Genomic DNA, 21,157 nt, shown 5'->3' with positions numbered 1-21,157 from the left:
GGCAAAGAGACGTTCAACGGTGTTACGGTTATGTTTGTTCTCGGAACGGTTGGCTGGCCTTTCTGAGGGCCTTTGGGGGCAGGACTTCCCCCACCATGTGTCATCCATCCCAGCAGTGCTCTCTGGCCCTGAGCTGAAAGCTGCCTCCCTGGAGAATGTGCCCATCGTCTCAGCCTGAGCCACCAGGGCCTCATAGGAGGCTGCCCCCCCCCCCCATCCAGGTCATCTCTGTGGCTTTGGTCAGAGAGCACAGAGCAGTTAACCTGATGCTTCATAAGCGTCTCGCCCCGTGGGGTAGGCGGTCCTATAACTCACGTTTTACAAACGAGGAGTCAGAAGCCCAAGAGGCTGGAGTGGTTACACCAAGGCCATCCTAGTAACAGAGCTGGGACTCAGAATTGGGTTTTTATTGTAGACCTGTGGTGTAGACCCACTCATTCCTTTCCCACTCATTGTCCTCTGCACCCCCTCGTTCACCAATCCGTTCATACCCTCACGGTGCGTGCCCTTGTTCGCACGCACTTTCAGTATGCCAGGTGTCCTGCCAGGTGTCCTGCCAGGCGCGGGGGCTATATCGGTGGGAGAGACCAGCCTCTGCTCCCTTGGAGCTCACAGTCTAGATGGACGAAGTTTAGACACACGAGCACCCGAGACCGTCTTTACACACAGGCCCACGTGCTCATTCTCACCCACTCTCTGAAGCGCCCTGCCCCTCCTCTGCCCCCTCGGCACCAGCTTCAGTTCTCAGCGTGTCCCTGCTCCCTGGGTCCCCTCGCCTCTGCTGCACACTCTGCGCTCAGGCCAGCGTCCCCTCCGCTGTCCCAGCCTGAGCCACAGCCCGAGCACAGGTGCCAACTCCAAGGCCAGTGCTGGTCTCCTGTGTTGGGGAGATGGGCCAAGGGGCTGAAGAGGGTGAGCGGGAACCACGTGGACCTTCCTGTTGTCGGGCCGGATGCAGCGTCCCCCCGCGCCCAGGCATAGGGGCCGGGAACTGGACGCCTTTATCCATCTCCAGCTTGAAAACAAAGCCCTGGTCCTTACAGAAGCCTTTGGCCTGCTGAGAGCATGATACATTTGTTTTTCTAAATTCCTGCCATGAGATTTTGTTTCCTTATTCAAAAAAAGAGAGAGATGAGGTGCCCCCAAAAGGACTCCCCTCAAGGAGAGGGAGTCCAGATGCAGTGTCAGGAGAGAGCGTGGGAATGACGCCAGCCACGGCGGGCTCACGGGTTCTCCCTTGGAGTCACATCTACACATGATTCCTCTGGGGATCAGAGCAGCTGCCCTGCAGGGACCATCTGGGGTTATTTTGTTTCAGATTCGGGAACACTGTGGGTGCTGTGAGCACGAACACCATCCCCCACTTGTTAGTGTTTTGCAGCCCGTAAAGGACAGGCCTGTCTCCTTCCTACACCTCCAGCCCCCGCGCAGGCCCCGCCGGCTTCTCTGTCCCTGCTGCACCGGCCCCGGGGACCGGGGCCCACTTCCTTCCCCTAGCGGTACCCCCACCCACCCGTTTTATCCTTCAGGGCTGTGCTTCCTCTAAAAAGACCCAGTTTCCCTGACCACGTGTCCCGTCCCCACTTCCCATATATATAAACCCACTGGCCCTCTTTCACTGTAAAAATCTTAACTGTCACTCACTACAGGACTAGTGGAGACTCAGAGCAATAACAGATAAGGGGGTGCGATGGAATTGGCACCGTTGTTACAGTCGTGTCCTGGTCTCTAGTCTGCGCTCTGGACTCCAGGTTGAGACCCTGAGCGGAAGCCTTCCGTGGCCTTCTGCCCACCGTGTGTAGCTCTCACCAGGCTCCTCCCCACCTCTGCACTTAACGGAGGAGGGCAGTTTAGATGCTGCCCTGGTTTCCTAAGGAGCGTTTCGTCTCCACCTGCCCCAGACCTGGGCCTGTGGCTCCCCAGTCTGTGCTCCGTGTAGCTCTCTGTGCCGTTTTCTCTCCTCATTTCCAGTCCCTGGTGTGGGTCGTCGGTGCTGAAAGAGGGTGAGTGTCCAGGTCTGCCCACACCCTCCCAGGGCACCCTCCAGCCTGGGCTTTCTACATGTCTGTCTTGGGCTCCCAGCGGCCCCCTTCTTGCCTCTCCCCAGTGCGACACAGCTGAGTAACCCCGGGAGCTCTGAGTCTCAATGTCAATTTTATTTTGCCGCTGTACAAAGGAAATATCATTAACCCATCAAGAATGGGTAGGACAAATGTAAAATAGTTAGCTAGTGGGAAGGAGCTGCATCGCACAGGGAGATCAGCTCGGTGCTTTGTGACCACCTAGAGGGGTGGGATAGGGAGGGTGGGAGGGAGACGCAAGAGGGAGGAGATATGGGGATATATGTATACATACAGCTGATTCACTTTGTTATACAGCAGAAACTAACATAACATTGTAAAGCAATTATACTCCAATAAAGATGTTAAAAAAAAAGAATGGGTAGGACTGCAGGGTGGCACGAGAGAATTTGCCCAACACAAAAGGCTTAGCCCACTTTGACCCAAAGGGCTTGAAACTTACCTTCCCCACAGATACAGAAGCAGAGGGTGGAAAAGATCCCCCGCGGCTGCCAAAGCTCTGGAGGGAGAGCGGTTCCTTGAACCCCAGAGCTGCCTGTGCGCACGGTCGCGTGTGTGTAACCGTACTCCCTGGGGGGCTGTTAGGCGGTAGCAGAGATGTCAGCACAGGATCCCTGGAGATTGTCTGAGCTGCCCTTGGCAGTGATGGCTGTTTCTCACAAGCAGACTCTTTTTTAAATGCCTGAAGAGTTTTCATAGTGATCCGAGGAGACCCTCTGATAAAGCCCTTTCTTTTCCTCTGTGTTTCTCAGCGGCGCCAGGCTCTAAAGTGGTCAGGTATCATTTCACTGTTAGGATGGGCAAAACAAAAGCAGATTAAACTAGTTTTTAAAACAGCAGCTGCACAAAAGGTGCAGAAACAGAGGTCCAGAAATGAACTCCAGTCGTGGTGTTGGCACTCTCCCCTCCCCTGTCACCCCAGGACAGGAGGCTGGGGGTGGCTGCCACGACCTGCCTGTGTCCCCCGGACTGTGTGTGGCCTTGTGCCAGGCGTGTGCCAGCCATCAGCAGCCTCAGCCCTGCTGCAGTGTGGGCGTGTGGTCAGCTGGTTACTCCTGGCCCCCGAGAGCCGCAGCTGAGACCTGGCATTTAGGGAGCTGCAGCCACACCAGAATGCTGGGGTCACAGTTCCCTGTGACTGTCTCTAAGCTGGGGTCACTGGCCATCCCAGACCCACATCTTCTGGAATTCAGTGGTGAGCAGTCCTTGCAGACAGCCTTAGAGCTTCTCCCAGATACACACCTAGGCAGCTGGACGCAGGGCAGGCGGTGGGTCCCCCATGAGCTGGACAGGCTGGGTGGAGACACAGCGAGGGAAGACCATGTGCAGGCGGGTGGGCCCTAACTCTAGGCGTCTTCTCTTCCCTCCCATGTAGTAAAAGCTGTACCATCGGGATGGTTCTCCGACTGTGGAGCGACACAAAAATCCACCTTGACGGAGACGGGTAAGGAGATCTCTCAGAAAGCTTCTTTCACTGTAGACTTTGAAACATCCATCAGTTTGGGCATCGTTGGATAATCATTAACAACGGAGTCACACATGTGACATGTTTACCACATCAGGAGAAATAACATTGCCCTCCCATGAGCCACACAAGGCAGGGTACATGGGACATGATATAAGGGAGGTGGGTCACGAAGTACCAACAGAAACATTTACGGGATATCTGCTGCTGTATGAAGTTCAAGAACAGCAGTGAACAGACATTCATTCATTTGCCTTGATTTGTTAAATGAACACTCGCTGTGTGCCCTCCATGGGCTGGTCCTTGCAAGTTCACAGATGAATATGATGCAGCAGGAGCTCTAAATCTTTGAGGGCTGCAGGGAAGACACACAACCAACAGGTGCAGCAGTGTTTCAGGTGCCATTTGGGGGGCTGCAGAGGAGGAATCATCCAGGTGGGCCTGGGCAGGTAGACAAGGGCCAGGGGGCCGTCCAGATTCTGGGGGGAAATACTCAGGTACTGTCACAAGTGGGAAGAAGCAGGAGAGGAAATTATCTCTACTTGAATTCCAGCAGTAAAAGTTACGTTGCCTTGTAGATAGAACTGCGAGGGAAAGATAAACATTAGATTTATTGACGACATGGGCTTATGGTTACATTTTTCCTTTTTAAACTTTTGTCTTCCACTAATGTATTTTTTATGCAAGTATAAAAAACATAGATGGAGTGTGGGGGACAGGAGGTAGGGGGTGTGGTGGGACAGTGCAGGCAGGTGAAGCGAGATGGTGTCCAGTGCCGCTGTTGCCTCACACCCTTTGCTGGGCTTTTAGTTTTTGGCTGACTTTGTATTGCTGGGTTAAAAGCCAGTCTTCCGGATTTAAGAACTCATCTTTTTTTTTTTGGCTTTTGCCCTTGTCTCTGTGGCCTGTGGTCCCTCATCAGACAGCATGAGACACACTTGTCCTCAGGGTGTCCACAGTGGGCTGTTCCCCCCGCCGTCTGGCAGAGATGTGGTCGGAGGGTCTGACTTCTCACCACGCTGTCCTTTGTTTTTCATTCTCAGTGGATTCAGCGTCAGCACAGCAGGAAGGATGCACATCTTCAAGCCCGTGTCTGTCCAGGCCATGTGGTAAGTGTGGTTCTAGGGACTTTTAACTCCTTAGAAATATTTTCCTAGCTGACAGCACAAATAAAAAAACCCCATCTACTTAGAAGCACATTTAGGTATGTTTATTTTGTGTGTGTGGCAAAAAATATGTATCAATAACAAAATTTACCATTTTAAGCATTTTAAGGACACAATTCAGTGATATTAAGTACATTCAACAGTGTTGTACACCCATCACCACTATCCATTTCCAAAAGTTTTTCATCATTCCAAACAGAAACTGTACTTATTAAACAGTAATTCCCTATTGCCCCCTCCCCCAGCCCCTGGTAACCTCTATTCTACTCTCTCTCTGTGACTTTGCCTATTCTAGGTCCCTCATATAAGTGGAATCATACAGTATTGGCCCTTTTGTATCTGGCTTCTGTCACTTAGCATAATGCTTTCAGGGTTCATCCGTGTTGTAATACTTCATTCCTTTTTAAGGCTGAACAATAAATTTGTTATATGGATGTACTACTTTTATCCATTCATCTCCTGATGGACATTTGGGTTCTTTCTATCTTTTGGTGACTATGAACAGAGCTGCTGTGAACATTGTTGGACAGGGTATCTGGTTGAGTCCCTGCTTTCAGATCTTTTGGAATTTCTAGATCATGTGGTAATTTTGTGCCTAACCTTTTGAGGGACCACCAGCCTGTTTTCTGTAGCAGCTGCACCATTTTACATTGCCGCCAGCAATGCACAGGGGTTCCAGTTTCTCCACATTCTAGTCAACACTTGTTAGTCTTTGCTTTTTTTTTCATAATAGCCATCCTTATGGGTATGAAGTGGTATCTCATGGTTTTGGTTTTCATTTCCCTAATTAGTTAGCCTTGAGCATCTTTTCATGTGCTTATTGGCCATTTTGTATATCTTCTTTGAAGAAATGTCTGTGCAAGTCCTTTGGCCAGCTCTTAATTGGGTTGTTTGGTCTTTCTGTTGTTGGAGGTACCTTGTTTTTATGTTTCTACCGTCCCTGCTGACGAAATGTCATTTTAGCGTAAATTCACTGATTCCTTGTCCCTGGCAGACCAAGGGTGATCAGTTAGCTCCATGAAGGCAACAGCACTCTGCTAGGCATGAGCATCTGCGGAGGCATAAAACGGACATAATTCCTGTCCTCCTGGAGTTTAAAGTCTGTTGAGGGAGGTGGCCATAAACCCAGAGCAGAGTCCTATGTTATACTGAGGGGTGGGTGCCGGGCTGTGGGATACCTACTGCAGGGTGCAGGGGCCGGGGCAGAGTAGGGCCTCCCTGGACACCTGCATGGGGGGTGAGGTAGCTGTGGGTGAAGACTGCTTTCCACTTCCAGACCTTCTCTGAACCCGACACACATTCTAGAGCCTCCTCATCCTTGGAGGGCTGCACAGACCACTCATACAGCAGATCCACACGGCTGTCTCCCTCAAATAATCTGGGAAAGACTCAGGCGAAAGCCGGTGGCCTCTGATGAGAAGAATTCTGCCCAGTGTTTCAAAATAATTACTCTTTTCTCCAGGACGGTGAGAGTGATGCAGGATCCTCCTATGGGCCACGCGCTAACATCGTTGCTTTGTTTTTATGTCTTCTGTTCCTGCAGTCAGTTCAGGGTCATTTGGGGGGAAATCATGAACTCATCATTCTCTAGACGTCCCAGATGTTCCTTTGTGGCCCTGGATAATTTGTTATCTCTTTCTCTACAAGCGAGTAAAAAAACAGGCCCATGGGTTTTTCCAAAACTTCAGAACGATAATAAAATTTCGTAAATGTTCAGCTCAAGTTTCTTCCCTCCCCCAGTCTACAGCTAGGACAGATGTGGACCACTGGGGAAAGTGAAGTGGGTTGCAGTGGTTTTTACGCCGTTGTTGAGCCATTAGTTCTCTGATAACTTCTCCATCCAAGCCCTCGCTCGTCCACCCTTCACTGATACCTGATTCACCCCATTCACTGAGAAATAGCCCATATTTTTGTAAAAAGAAGTAAGAAAAGGATAAGTAAATTGGCTGTTACCAATGTATACGTTTTCAGTACTGTTTCTCCTGCCCGACTCTGCCTCCCAAAACTTCTTCTGCAGTTAGTTCTTGTGAGTTTCTCATTTCCTTACGAAATCTAAGCATCTACGCTATTATAACATTGATGGGAGGGAGCTAGAAATTAAGTGACTGGGAATGCAGTCACATACCTCCGCTGCATGTTGAGGATGCTTTCCTTCCAACTGCTCGGCTGCATTGCGGTTCCCACATTCAAGGTAACCACAACCTCAGAAGTGAATCTCAGTTCCTGGGAGTTCATTAGCGGATGTAAAGTGACCTGGGAGCCTGCCCAATTGGGAGAGTTAGAAAGTTTTGTTGTTTCCTTGTTGGGGATGGTGACGGGTGCCATCTCTGCTCTTGGGGTCGGTGCCTGTGTCCCAGAGGCCCACAGTGGTACCTGGCGGCCACGTGTCCCTGTCGTAATCTCAGAGGTAAGAGCGACTCCAGCCCAGCTCCCCTCGTGCCTCCCGGGCCTGACCCTCTTCCCCTCCTCACCCCAGGTCTGCCCTGCAGGTCCTCCACAAGGCCTGCGAGGTGGCACGCAGGCACAACTACTTCCCCGGGGGCGTGGCGCTGCTCTGGGCCTCCTACTACGAGAGCTGCATTGGCTCCGAGCAGAGCTGCATCAACGAGTGGAATGCCATGCAGGACCTGGAGTCCACGAGGCCCGACTCCCCCGCCCTGTTCGCGGACAAGTGAGTGCGAGTGCGGCGCCCCTGCCCCGGTCCCCAACCCCGAGCCTGCCCCCCGACCCCGAGTCTGCACAGCGTCACAGCCCCATTGTCTCCCAGAACCAGCACCCCATGCAGGGGTTCCTGACCTGCAGCCCGTGGGTGTCTTTGGCTGGGGAAGGGTCTGACCACCCCCCCCCCCAACCTTTTAAAATGATAGACAAATTCGGGTGTGAATGCATTTCTGGGGAGCAGCTCCATAACGTTCATCAGCTTCCCTGTACCGGTGCTCTGGTCCCTCCTCCTCAGGTCCAAAGTCTTGATTTCCAAAGCCTCTTCCTCTGCTTATAAGAGTGTGATGAATGTGACATCCGGTTCCTTGGGTCCCAGAACACAACTGCACAGAGGCAGGCTGAGGGCGGCCGGCTCTGACGCAGCAGCGCTGCCCCGCGTGGCCTGAGGCCGCACTCCATTAACTCTAGTTCCAGAAGGAGGGAGCCACTCTCCCCTTCTCTCCTGGTTAGGACCCTCCTCCCCAGAGCATCATGTTCCCTGGGGACACCACACGCAGGAGGGCTGTGGACGGAGGGGAGCCCCCCGAATGAGGGGAGGACCGGGAGCCACGTTGTATGAGGCCTCAAAGAAATTACGAGAGCACTGGATAGGATACGTGCCTTTGAACATATGAAGGGGTGTGACGTACAAGAAGGATTGTCGTGGTCCGTGTGGCCCCAGGGTTAGAACCAGGCTGATGCGTAGAAGTTGCAAGTAAACACATAGATTTTGGTTCTGTGTAAGCGTGTAAGGAGGTAACGGGAGCCGGATGCAGCTGGGGCCATGGGCTGTCTGAAGACACAGTGATGTCCTCAGCAGAGTCTAGGGGGTCTAGGCCGTGGGGATGTCTCATGGCGGTTCCAGCGTCCGGCCCTGAGAGGCTGAGGCTCTCCAGACCCGCAGGACGAGTCTGCTTCCCAACCATTGTTTGCCCTCTTGGTCTGCTGTCCCTTCTGGTGGCCCCTGGGCGACTTCCCTGTCCCTCTCCCCTTCTCACTGAGAACGTGCCCAAGCCGTGTTCCGTGTAGCCCGGGAGCAGCTGGGGTTTCTGTGAACGCCGACCGCAGGCTTCCCGTGGCTTCACGTGGCTTCCCATGGCTCTGCGCTTTCCTGAATGTGATTTCTCTCCAGGCCAACCGAAGGGGAGAGGACTGAGCGTCTCATCAAAGCCAAACTCCGGAGCATCATGATGAGTCAGGACCTGGAGAACGTGACGTCCAAGGAAGTAAGAGCGCTTCCCTGCTGGGTGGGCCGGAGGTCATGGGCATCCCTGTGTCCTGTTGCCCTAGCGCAGCCTAAGTCGGGTAGATCTAAGAGGTTGAAGTTGCCATTTTAAAAAGCCATATACAATCTGTTTATTAATTAGTGCATGTAAAAAAATCCTATTCTGATACCTTCCAAAGCAAGATGAAACTGCCTTTTAATGTTTTTCTTGATTACTTTTTTCTTTTTTCTGTTGCTCTTTGTCCAAGGAATGCAATGAATTGTAGTAACAGCTTAAACTAAGTAGATCCAAGAGGTTGAAATTGCCATTTAAAAAACTCATGTACAATCTTTTTATGAATTAATACATAATAAACCCTATTGTGATACCTTCCAAAGCAAGATGAAATTGATTTTACGTTTTCACGGTGATAGATTTGATAACTGGAAAAGCATACGTTTTTTCAACTCAGTAGAAAAGATCCCAAGGGAATCAAATTCCTTCTTTCAGATAATAAACGTCCCCTACTCAGATTCACATTGAGGCCGAGTAGCCTGCATTCCCACCACCCACGCATGTGTGCAGCGTGTCTAACTGCATATGTGCTTACTCTGAAAAAAGCCCAAAAAACACTTTTTTGAAAACAGTCGTAGTTCATGTTGTGACTTTATTACTTCTTTGGAGAAACTGTTTTGTTGTTTTTTTTTTTTTTTAAACAAACCCCCTTTCTTAATATTTTCCACCCCGCAGATCCGTAATGAATTAGAGAAACAGATGAACTGTAACTTGAAAGAATTCAAGGAATTCATCGACAACGAGATGCTCCTGATCTTGGGACAGATGGACAAGCCCTCCCTCATCTTCGACCATCTTTATCTCGTAAGAGGCACAGCGCACGGCAGGGTCTGGTTTGGGAAACGTTAATCAGACCTTGATTTGTTTGGAGTTTGCAGCAAGTCATAGAGGGGGAGAAACTTGAGTTCCTGAAGCCTCCGTCCTGACTTTTACGGGAACTCTCCTCTTGACCCCTTTCTCTGGCCTGCAGCCTACGGGTTTGCTCGAGAGCCAAATGTTTGCGCCGCAGCTCCCAGCTGAGCTGCGGGGAGTTGTTTGAAAGCTCTCTGGCATAGTCAGCTGGCAACCGTTTTCAGATGCACACCACCCTCCGCCTTCATTGGTCACTAACAGAAACCCCCTCCAGATGGTCTGCAAACTAAAAAAACCCCAGTTCCTGAAGGGAACACCCGCGCCTAACCCCAGAATTATGCCTCCTCGTCCCGAGACATGAGAAACAGCAGAGGAGACAGACCAGACGCCTGAAAACGCAGCGTCCCTCCCACACCCCCCGCTTGTCCCCAAGCTGCCCCCTGCCCTGCTCCCAGAGCCCGTGGAGGCAGCAGGCCCTGCTGACACGGCTGTCGGGGCCTGCACATCACTCTCTTCACTCCGTCCCTCACTCAGATTTTCTTAAAGCTGTAAGTCTCCATAGAAGGCAGCTGGCAAGTTTTCAAAGTCAGGGGGTTATAGAGGAAGGCACGCTACCAGTTAGTGAGGCAGCACGGTGCGATGGAAACCGGACCCACCCGGCAGGTTCCCACTCCCCGGCCTGACCAGCCAGGTGCCCTGGGGCAAGTCTCTTGGCCTCTCCTTTCCTTCATCCTGTACCTCAGGGGATGAGTATGAGGATTAAGTTAGTACATATTTAAAGCACTGAGTGCAGTTTCTGTAGGCGCTCAAAAATGGTACCCATCGTTAGAGCAGAAATCACATCCTTGGGAAAGTTGAGGACGTGTGTTTGCTGCCAAAGGCATGAATGACTGTGTTTTCTGCCTGTAGGAAGTAATCAGTAGTTCCCCAAATGTGTATGTCTTGATACACATTTAATGTATTAAATACATAGTTAACGTATTTATATATATATTGATCTATATACATAGATCTATAAATGTTTAATGTATATATATTTAAATGTGTATAGATGCGTGGATTTGAAGCCTGAATCTTGAAAGCAGCCCCGGCTCTAATCCTCTCTGGGAAGTTGATTCTTTTCCCTGGTGGACACAGAACCGAAGGCACCTCGGTCCGTCTCTCCACTAGGTGGTGATCACGGCAAGAGGATGCTCACAGGCTTAGCAGAGCTTTTGTTATTTTTTCAGTGTGGTTTGGTGCTTTATGTCACTTTTTCCATGAGAGATACTAAAGGAATTTTTATGTTTGAGCCTCTCCCTCCAATATGAAAATCCAGCTAGTGCCCACATGCTGCCAGCTCCACTGGGGCCCCTGCAGCCCCTGCATCTGGAGCAATCCACCCTCTTGGGAAAGGAAGTTTATAGGGAGACCAAGAGGGTGATTTTGCTCTTTGTGACTCTGTGTCGATTGCATTTCCTAAGAGCAAAGTGATGTTTTTTTCTTTGTTTTTTCCCTTCCGTATTCTTTGCCTGCTCAGAAATGGAGGGTTTTGTGTTTTTTTAATACCATTTTTGAAGTATGAAGTTAAAACATGTTACAGAAAGTTAGGAAATGTAAGTTGAAGGAAGAAAATTTAAAAGCATTCTCAATTTCACAAATCCAGAGGCAGTCACTGTTAACACTTTGGTATGTTTGTTTTTCTATCTTCTGGGTTTTTTTTTTTAATGCATTTATAGCTTCTTAAAAAAGAAAGAGAAAGAAAAGGAAAGAACTGTACTGTTTGATTATATAGTTTTGTATCCTGCTTTAAAATTTTTTTTTTCATTATGTGGTATTTCCCTGTGTCATTAAATATCCTCCAAAAGTACGATTTATTTTAACGGCTCCATCATATGATTTCTTTTTGTCGGACCTTTGGGTGGTTTCTGCTGTTTTGTTATTATAAATAACTGTAAATATCCTTGTACATATATCTCCGTGAATTCTGGGTGTTTCCTCAGGGTAGCTTTTTGTAAGTGGAATTTCTAGGTCAGAGGGTGGGAACTTTTTTAATATTGCCAAATACTTCCCAGAAAAGGTAAACCAATTCCTGCTCTAGTTAGTGGTATGTGAAAGCGCCCTCTCCCGCGTGGGAGGTCGGAGGTCACTGCCTCTGGTGACAGGACCCTGCTGGAATCTTAGGAAGGGGAGTGATGAGAGGGGGCAGGGTTTCCTCGACCAGCCCCTTTCCCTGACAATGCCACCAACTCCTGGGGAACCTGCTCTGATATCGGCCTCTTTCTATCAGCTTTCTTATCGGCCTCTGAGGCCAGGGGCCCATGAGATACCCATCACCGTCAGGGCTAGCGCACACCGTGCATCCCGTAAGCAGCTCTGAGGCTGACGTGTGACACTCACGGGGGTTTGTGTGATCTGTCCCCCAGGGCTCTGAATGGAATGCATCCAATCTGGAGGAACTGCAGGGCTCAGGGTGAGTCTGCTCCCCTTGTCTTCCCTCATCCTTCCAGGCAGCTTAGAAACCCTCAGCTCAGCCATCCATTCGAAGCTGAGCCCTGGCGCTGCCTGCCTGCCTGGAATTGCCCACCCCAATCTCCAAAGCAGCTGCCGGCCTGATTTGCATAGCTAAACAGATGTGCTTCAAAATGCCACCTCCTGAATAATTCATGGGTTTTAGATTTTACTGGGGTTTAGAAATGTGTGTGTCAGGGAGAATGATTCTAAATCACCCTCAGATGGTATAGGACAGCCTGGATGCTGGCGCGGCCACGAGCCTCCCCCCTCCCCCCCGCCCTGCAGAGATGCTGAGGGCGCCAGTGTGGGCACACCGGTGGGCCAGGCAGCAGCCCTGCTCCCCGGACCACTCCTGGTTCTCTCTGTGGTTGTACTTTTGAGCCTGGTGGGAATCTTGCAGCTAAATGCTCGGCGTTGGCCAGAAACACATGCCTGTCTCAATCTGAGAAATACTCGGCAGCAGGGATAAAAAATGCTTAAACCTAGACCTTCAAGAACAGATGTCTGGACATTTTTTAAAAAAACAACACAGCCACAAAATCACCATCCTGTGGGTCTGACATGATGGCATTCTTGAATTACTGCATTTAAAAGTCAAGACTAAACAAATCTTAAAAGATATCTTTAGAACTACTGGTTAAGATGTGTTCCTTCAAGAGAAAGTGATCTTAAAGTGTAGGGTGATGCTGTCTATGCTTTATCTTGCTGGGAATAAATAAATGATTTGAAAGGTTTTTCTTTTTTTCCCAAAGCATTTATAAGTATGCGCTTATGAAACCTATTTGAGGTGTTTTCAAACTCCTGAGATTACATTGGTCTTCCAGGAATGTAAGTATTAAGGTTAGAGAACTACAGAACCTGAGTTAGCTGGGTTAGCAGACCCTCCCAACTATTTATTTATTTACAGCCTGCCTTGTTTCAAAAAAGAGTTAAGGCAGTTCCCAAGGACATAAAAAAATGGATGGATATATTCAGCTTTTTAACTACTTAAAAGTGGAGATGTTGGTTTGTTTTTTTTTTTAAAGCCTCTGTATACTCATAATAGTTACAAATTTTCAAACTTTAAAGGAGTTAAAAAATGTATTTAGGTAATATGTGTGATTACTTTCCAGAATTAACGTTGCTTAGCAATGCTTTGGACGGAGCTTTCTTTTTATAAGTTTTTTAGGCAGAAATTTGTTTTTTATCATAAATATAATGTATTCTCATCATGTAGAGGGTATTTAGAAGATACCAAAAAAAAAACCCCCAAAACCACCACTATGAAGTTCTGCCATAAAAACACAGACCCTTTATAAATGTGTATTTAATTTTTTCTCTGCTCAGTTTGTTGTTACTTTGGTTTTTGTTGATCCACATTCTGATTCTCCAATTTGTTCTTTTTTTTTTTTTTCTCATTGCAGTGTTGACTACATTTTAAACGTCACTAGAGAAATAGATAATTTTTTCCCTGGATTATTTGCGTATCATAACATCCGAGTCTATGATGAAGAGACCACAGACCTCCTCGCCCACTGGAACGAGGCGTACCATTTTATAAACAAAGCAAAGTAAGTGGGCGGAGAAGCCAGAGAAGCCAGGCTGGGGAAGAAGCCGACCGGCAGCTGCGGGGTGGGCAGACATTAATGGTGACCCCAGACACAGCTGCCTCCTGGCTTGAGGGGCCTGTGATGTCTGATGGGCCTCTGGTTTTAGAGTGCTGGACCCCAAGCATCGAAAGGGCCGAATCATTGATCTTCTCCAGGGGTCCCCAAATGAGCTCGTTCTCTTTCACCTGCCGTGACATTTGACCCCCGTTTCGTCATTAGCACTGGCTGCAGGCAAGGCCCCTGTACCAAGCGGACGCTCTTGGGAGCTCTGCCCATGGGGAGTCACAGAGCCAGAGGAGAGAGGAGGGCGGGCGGATCGTACGTGACTCAGAGCACCTTTGGGGCTGCTTCCCTGGAGAAATTGACTCAGAAATCTACTCGGGCAGATGCCCTGAGCTGTGGCCCACCTCCACCTGAGTTAGTGTGACTCCTGTTCACGTAGAATGGGACGGACCATCAGAGGTCCCCGCTGCCCCAAGCCTGTCACTGCTGTCACGTGTCTTTTGTCCTCACCTTATTCTCCTGTGGAACAACTCTGTCTCACTGAAGTCAGGACCAGAAAGAGACAACTCTTTGAGATGCTATCAAGAGACACCTCCTCTTCTGCTTTGCACCCAGGTCAAAGCTCCATGATGTAGGACCAAATCTTAGTTCCCCTGGGTTCCCGGGGGATAGACTTTGGCAGTCCAAAAAAACCCACTGAGGTTTGAGGATGAACTTTAAGCCTGGGGTATAAGAAATGAGCCTGTTTCCACCGAGCAGGTGTGCTGCTTCTAATGTGAACAGGCAGGCTGGCCGGCCTGCCTCCTGTACAAATAAACTTTCACAGGTGCAGCCTTCCCCAGCCTGGTGCCCCTCACCTTTGTGAGCAGGCGACAGCTAGAGCAACAGTGTTCCTGGCCTTGCCATGTCTGTTAAATCAGCCTCGCCTGGGCTGGTACCGTCTCCCTACAAAAAGCCTATCGGCCCATCTGTTTCCTTGGCTTCTTTCTCTGGTGGCCAAGTCAAGTGTTGCGGACTCACGCTGGCTCCTTGACCCTCCTGTCTGCCGAGGCACTCTCTCTGCCAGGGGCCCGGTGGCTTTCAGTTTGCTGACCCTGTTTCTCTACAGTAACCTGCTCCCTGTCTCCATCTGCTCTAGCAGCTGAGTGAGTAGCTTGTGCAAATACCCCTTTCACTGCCCGGTTGCTTCCTGCCCAAGGGGCTCTGATCTCCCGGCCGATCCCAGCCACCTGGGAAGGCGCCCGATTGGGGAGCTTTCTCCCTGCAAAACTTGGCCAGGGCAGGACAGATTGATCTCGATTTCCCGTTGTATGCTAATTGATTTTGCAGTGAAGTTATTTCCTACTGAGGGTGTGTGGACGTATGCTGCCTGAACATCAGGACCTCGGAGGGTTTGGGCAATGAGATAACTTCAGGGTTTAAAAGAAAGATCCATCGTGCCAAACCTGAGAGAATGCAGTTGTATCAACTTTTGCCCTCTCCCCCCACCCCCGCGGCTGCAGGAGGAACCACTCCAAGTGCCTGGTACATTGCAAAATGGGCGTCAGTCGCTCTGCTTCCACGGTCATAGCCTACGCGATGAAGGAATTTGGCTGGCCCCTGGAGAAAGCCTACAACTACGTGAAGCAAAAACGCAGCATCACACGCCCCAACGCGGGCTTTATGAGGCAGCTGTCTGAGTATGAAGGCATCTTGGACGCCAGGTGGGTGCCTGTCTGCAGAGAAGAATTGGCAGAGCCGAGCTCCAGAAGCCCTGCCGCCCAGCCGGCCGGGGCTGCCGGCCACATCCCAGCCGTGCTCCCGTTTGGCCCAGCGGTGGCTTCCACAGCCAAAATCCTGCCTCTTGGGGTGGGGGGGAGCCGGTTTGAGAAAAACAATGATTGTTTGGGGTTTGATTAGTGGTTTCCAGGAGGGATCTGTGCTTATTGTGTTGGCACGCACATAAAGCTGTTTTGCAGCTGGAGGGAGCAGGGCACGGCTTCTAATCCAAGGCAGGGCTCCATGTGAGTCTCGGCCCGGGGCTGCCCCGTTTCCTGAGCACCTGCTCTGTGCCAAGCCCGTGCCAGGCTTCACCGCAGGGCAGCTCCAGGGACTGCAGAGGCAGACCCGGGCCCACCGCTGACGAGCTGGTAGCTCAGGGCAAGCTCATCAATCTCCCTCCGGCCTCAGTCTCCTTTTCTGAGTTAAGAACTAATCCCCCTGATAGGATTGTTGTAAAATTTCCACGAGCACCGTGCAGCTGCTTCGCTAGACCCGGCTCACGGTCAGTGATGACATAGCTGCTTTGTAATTCTCTACCCACCACCTCCACCCACCCACCCCACCATGAAAAAGGTCTGCAGAGGACAGGGGATCCCCCATTCATGGGGGGTAAGGAACTGACGCTGGAGGTTAAGGTGTCCCATGTCACACAGCCAGTGGGCGGCCCAGGGATCGGGGGGCATGCCCGGGTCTATCAGCCTCTGGCGCTCCCGTGCAAGGTGATCCTGCCCCCATGGAAGGGTACCCCAGTGACCCCAGGTGGATCGCTGCTGGACTTAGGGACTCACTCTCCCCCTGTTCCTTTTCTGTTCAGTCTGTCCAAGGCCTCCCTGGGTTGTTTCTGCCCGGTGTTGTGAGGAGGCCACAGGCTAAGTCTTGGCCACGTTTGGGGAAGCAACTGGCGGGTCTGGAGAACAGCTCTGGACATCTCTGGACTCCTTCACTGTCAACCAGAGAGCGGCTGGACAGATGCTCAGGCAGGGCCGAGGGGGATGCGGAGGAGGAGGAAGGGGCACATCCTGTTCTCGCCTCCCATAGCCCTTCCGTCATTTGCTGCCATCAGGGGTTTGCAGGCTAACCAGGGGTTGCCAGTCCAGGTTCACAGCAGCACAGCACTGATCTTGAATTATAGCCCCATCTGAGGGCCCTCTTGGCCTTGCCCGGAACGTGCACACAGAGCAGATGGCCGTGAATGACCTTGATGCTCCCTCGCATTGAAGAACAACAGCAAATCCTTAGTTTGCATGTCCTTTTTTTTTTTTTTTTTTAACTTTTGGGTTTTATTTATTTATTTACTTATGGCTGTGTTGGGTCTTCGTTTCTGTGCGAGGGCTTTCTCTAGTTGCGGCAAGTGGGGGCCACTCTTCATTGCGGTGCGCGGGCCTCTCACTATCGCGGCCTCTCTTGTTGCGGGGCACAGGCTCTAGAGCGCAGGCTCAGTAGTTGTGGCTCACGGGCCTAGTTGCTCCGCGGCGTGTGGGATCTTCCCAGACCAGGGCTCGAACCCGTGTCGCCTGCATTGGCAGGCAGATTCTCAACCACTGCGCCACCAGGGAAGCCCTGCATGTCCTTTTATGTTTACTTCTTTCTCCTCTTAACCATCACAGCCCTGGGATGTTGGTGATCCTCTGAGGTTAATGGAGGTGACTCATTTACCTGATTTCACTCTGAGCCTCTTTCTTCTTTTTTTTTTTAACCCTTACGTTTAAAAAATGTGTTATAAAAGTAATAACACAGCATTAGAAGACTTATTTTAAAAACTGACCTGTAATCTCTCTGACCTACACAAATATTTCCAATTTTCTGGCATCTCCCCAGCTTTATTCAGGTGCATTATGTGTTTACCTGGTCACGTTAGTGTGTATAAGTCTTTATCAACTCTCTACTTTGATCCACGTTATTTCCCTACGACATAAGTAGGAGAGGACTGGGTTTCTTATTTGACAGATGGGGAAACAGAGACGGAACATCCGTGGCGTGACCAGGTTCACCAGGAGAGCTGGGACACTAGGACCATGATAGGATTTCAGGTCCAGACCCCCTTCCCATGTCTGCGACATCCTCATCACATGACAGAGTTGTTTACGTGATCCGCATGGATCATACACGTGGGATGCCATACGTACGGGAGCCATGATGACTTAGGGTCCTAAGGCTATTCCCGTCATTCTCAAATTTCTTGGGGATAAATGAACCGAGAGAGACTTTACCCAGGTGAGCCCCTGGTGTCCACCCGAGCCTTGGACTGCCCCTTGCTGGCTCCCCACACCCTTCCTCCCAGGACCCTTGGGCACTGGCGTCTGCTGACCTTCCTCTGCCTTCCTTCCCCCAGCAAACAACGGCACAACAAGCTGTGGCGCCAGCAGCCTGTGGATGACCCGGCGGGGCCTGGGGACTTCCTGCCGGAGACCCTGGACAGCACCCCGGAAGCCCAGCCGCCCTGCCTGGACGCCGCCGCCCAGCCTGCGTTCCCGGGCAGCGGGGCCCCGGGGGGACCCGCTCTCCCCTGCTGTCTCCGGCGACTCTCGGACCCCCTGTTGCACTGCCCCAGAGACGAGACGGGCGGCTGGGTCCACTTGGAGGATGTGGAGAGGGATGCTCTGCTGGAGGAAGCCGCTCAGCCGGCAGAGCCATCCGAGCCGGCCGCACACCCCCCAGAAGGTCCTGGACTCTGTGAGAAGGAAGTGAGGAAGAAACTAGAGTTTGGGAGCCCCCAAGCCCGGGGTGGCTTGTCGCCGCAGGTGGAGGAGATGGAAAGGGAGGAGGCCCCGGGAGCAGGGAAGTGGGGGCAGCCCGTAACCCAGCTCGATAACCTGCTCAACTGGGAAAACCTAAATAACAACAACAGCAAGAGGAGCTGCCCGGACGACTTCGAGGTAGGCCTGGGGCCGCGAGGGGGTGTCGGCTCGCATGCCATTTCTGCCCCGGGGGCAGCCCCTCCAACAGCAGCCTCTGCCAGCTCAGTGGGTGGCTTTCCGCGTGGTTCTGCAGGCTGATGGGGACGGTAGACGACGGAGGACCCGGGACCCCTGGGGACTGGTGATCATCCCCCATGCCCTCTTCACCCTGGTGCCTCATTCACGTCTGAGGCAGAGTTTCAAAGTCTTTTTCCTTTTTTCTTATGTAAAACATAAAACATATAACATACGGGAATTTCCTGGCGGTCCAGTGGTTAGGACTTCGCGCTTCCACTGCAGGGGGCCCAGGTTCAATCCCTGGTCAGGGAATTAAGATCCCGCATGCCACAAGGCATGGCCAAAAAAAAAAAAACCCACAAAACATATAACGTATCACCCAGCTTCAGCCTTTAGCAGTGTATGGCTTTTCTTCCTCTCATCTCACCCCATCCACTTTCCCATACCCTGGATTATCCTGAAACAAGTCAAATCCCAGATCTGCCGTTTCCATCCCAAATGCTTCCGTTCATAACCTAACCATAACACCGTTTCCACCTTGAAAAAGCCGACATCATCAAGTATCTCGTCTTGCAACTCAGACTCTAATGCTTAATTAACTCCAGCAGTCCCTCGTAGCTCTCATACTTGGTGAGTTATTTGCAACAGAGCTCTTGCCTCAACCTGGCACTTGCTCAGAATATCAAGAATTCCTCCAGCCTGTTTCCTCCTCCAAGTGGCCCACGCGTGGAGGCTGGTTTTGTGGAGGGACGTCCTCTGTTGCCTGGTCTTGGGTTCTGCCCTCGCTCTGCTGCTGGCTCGCCCTGGCCCGGGGGCAGGAGGCTTCATTTCCCGTGGCCTGACCACCCACCTCCCGGGCCGGCCGTGATTCTCTAGTGAGAGCACTGGGGAGGCAGACAGAGGCACCCCCTTGCACAGAGATTTGCCATCGTCACGTTATAATGCAAACAAAACCGGGAAGTTAAATCTCCCGTACTCCAAATCAGGAACCAGATTCCAAACTGAACAGTAATTACTCTCGAATTTCCCTCACTGCTCACCTTCCCTTTAAAGAGCAAATGCCCATAAAGATAGATGATATAAAACCTCTCTGTCCGGGACAGTGGTGCCTCGGTTGGTCCGAAATGACGTAGCTGTGAGTCATAGAATGGGGGCCAGGAGAGAAGCTTGGATAAGAAGATAAACAAAGGACCCAGCCTTCCTTTTCTGGCCAGAGTGTGGATGGGTGACATTATCTAGGGAATAGGACCTAGAGACAAGCATCCAGTCACTTGTTCAAGTTGTGTTTATTAACTCCGGGGCCAGGTTGGTGAGGGGGTACAGCTGTAAGGTAGCTCAACACACGTGGTCCTACAGGGAGATGGGAGGTACACATGTAAGGCTGTAACAAAGAAAACATACAGGTGGTGCTCGGTGTGGTGACATAGGTAAGGTGGGAGGGGAGGGGATGAGACGGAGCTGGCCGCCCAGAGAGCCAGGAGGAGAATCTTCTGGCCCCCCGGCCCCTGAGGGTGGAAAGCTTGGCCTGGTTGAGGGGCAGTGGCTGAGGCGCGGTTGGACAGGTGGCCGGGCACGTGGGGCCTCGGGGCGTGATGGCAGGGCCCCGCGCGTTTCCTCCCAGGTGCTGGGAAGCGCGGGAGGGCGTTAGGTGGTTGTTGACAAGGCCCCTCTGGCAGTGGGCTGCAGGCAGACTGATGGGGTGAGACGGAAACCAAGCATCTGAGATGGGGGTGGCTCAGAGGATGGGACAGGGACCGAAATGCACAGCTTAGCAGGCGTCCAGAGACAGGGCCCTTGGAGGGCAGGGACTGTCTTGCTCGTAGCCCCTGCGCCCAATGCAAGGCCTGGCACAGGACAGGCGCGCTCCCTAAGTAGGAGCTGGGTGAATGAATTCCCTCCTCCCTTGTCTCCCCATGAGCTCTGAAAGGTGCTCTCAAATCTCCCACCGTGGTAGATTTCACCACGGTTTAGAACGTTAGATTCTAAAGGTTTTAGAAGAAACAAACGTATAGACAATTTGGTCAAAGCTTCAGGAAAATGTCCGTGTTCGGGCCTCACCACGGGGGTGACCAAGCCCCACTGGTCGACCTGGAAACCAGCCCCAGGAATCCTGACCAGGATAGGGTCCCGCAGGAGACGCAGCCCCCTACCTGCCCCGCCAGGCGCTCTCCACACGCCCCCTTGCAAGCCTCCAGGAATCGGGGATGGGTTTCCCCTTGACTCCCCCAGGACTGGACCAGACCCTGACTTCTTAGCCTGGGGGGACCTCGGGCTGCCACACAGGATGGTATGAGTGCCTGACACGACAGAGGGGCAGGGAGAAACCTTTTGCCAAGAAGGCTTGGTTTTCAACCACCTCAGGAATCTCACAGCGAAACAACTCGTGAGGGAAGAGAGTCACCCTCTTGCCTCCACTTCTGCGGTTCTTGGCTGGGTCTTGGCCCAGAAGAGCAGCCCTGGTGCCTGTCGATGGGTGCGTGAGGGAGTGAGGGCTTGCCCTGCCCATCAGGAGGAGGGTGGGATGGAGAAGCCCACGTTGAGTTCACGGAGACCCCCAGTGACCAGAGGCAGGGTGTTTCTTGGAAAGTGGTGCAAAAGTGCCTTCCACTGGTGTATGAAACCCACCTCTGCCTGGCTCCCTCATCGGGGCCGTGGGCACCCGTGTTTGGGGCTGTATTAGAGTCTTTCCCGAACCGTTTCTGCCCTTTGCCACGTCTCTGTGAAGAGCACAGTTAGATGGTGGTTCCTTGGAGCCACGCTCTGTTGTGCCAGACAGGAAGGGTTCTGTCTTCAGGCTGCAGACTCCAGACGCTTTCTGAAAGGGAGACACAGTTACTGTGCCAGAAATGTTA

General features: G+C 51.6%; 1 protein-coding gene across 6 annotated transcripts in view; it reads left to right on the top strand.

The window, feature by feature from the left end:
• The window catches only part of SSH1 (slingshot protein phosphatase 1), a 60,058-nt gene that overhangs the window by 32,372 nt on the left and 6,529 nt on the right, over positions 1–21,157 (top strand). For all 6 annotated transcript variants that reach the window (XR_014251848.1, XM_082417418.1, XM_082417419.1 and 3 more), the window contains 9 exons: positions 3,457–3,525; positions 4,590–4,655; positions 7,189–7,383; positions 8,545–8,638; positions 9,368–9,496; positions 11,950–11,996; positions 13,441–13,587; positions 15,132–15,332; positions 17,723–18,266. Coding sequence is in view for 5 of the 6 variants with exons in the window: in XM_082417418.1 (XP_082273544.1) it covers positions 3,457–3,525; positions 4,590–4,655; positions 7,189–7,383; positions 8,545–8,638; positions 9,368–9,496; positions 11,950–11,996; positions 13,441–13,587; positions 15,132–15,332; positions 17,723–18,266 (1,492 nt within the window). In the remaining variant the exon portion in view is untranslated. The remainder of the gene's footprint in view (positions 1–3,456; positions 3,526–4,589; positions 4,656–7,188; positions 7,384–8,544; positions 8,639–9,367; positions 9,497–11,949; positions 11,997–13,440; positions 13,588–15,131; positions 15,333–17,722; positions 18,267–21,157) is intronic.

Source organism: Balaenoptera physalus (assembly GCF_965194825.1).
Source record: "Balaenoptera physalus genome assembly, chromosome: 12".
Classification (NCBI taxonomy): domain Eukaryota; kingdom Metazoa; phylum Chordata; class Mammalia; order Artiodactyla; family Balaenopteridae; genus Balaenoptera; species Balaenoptera physalus.
The sequence above is the reverse complement of the archived record's forward strand: the minus strand, read 5'-3'. Positions and strand labels throughout refer to the sequence as shown.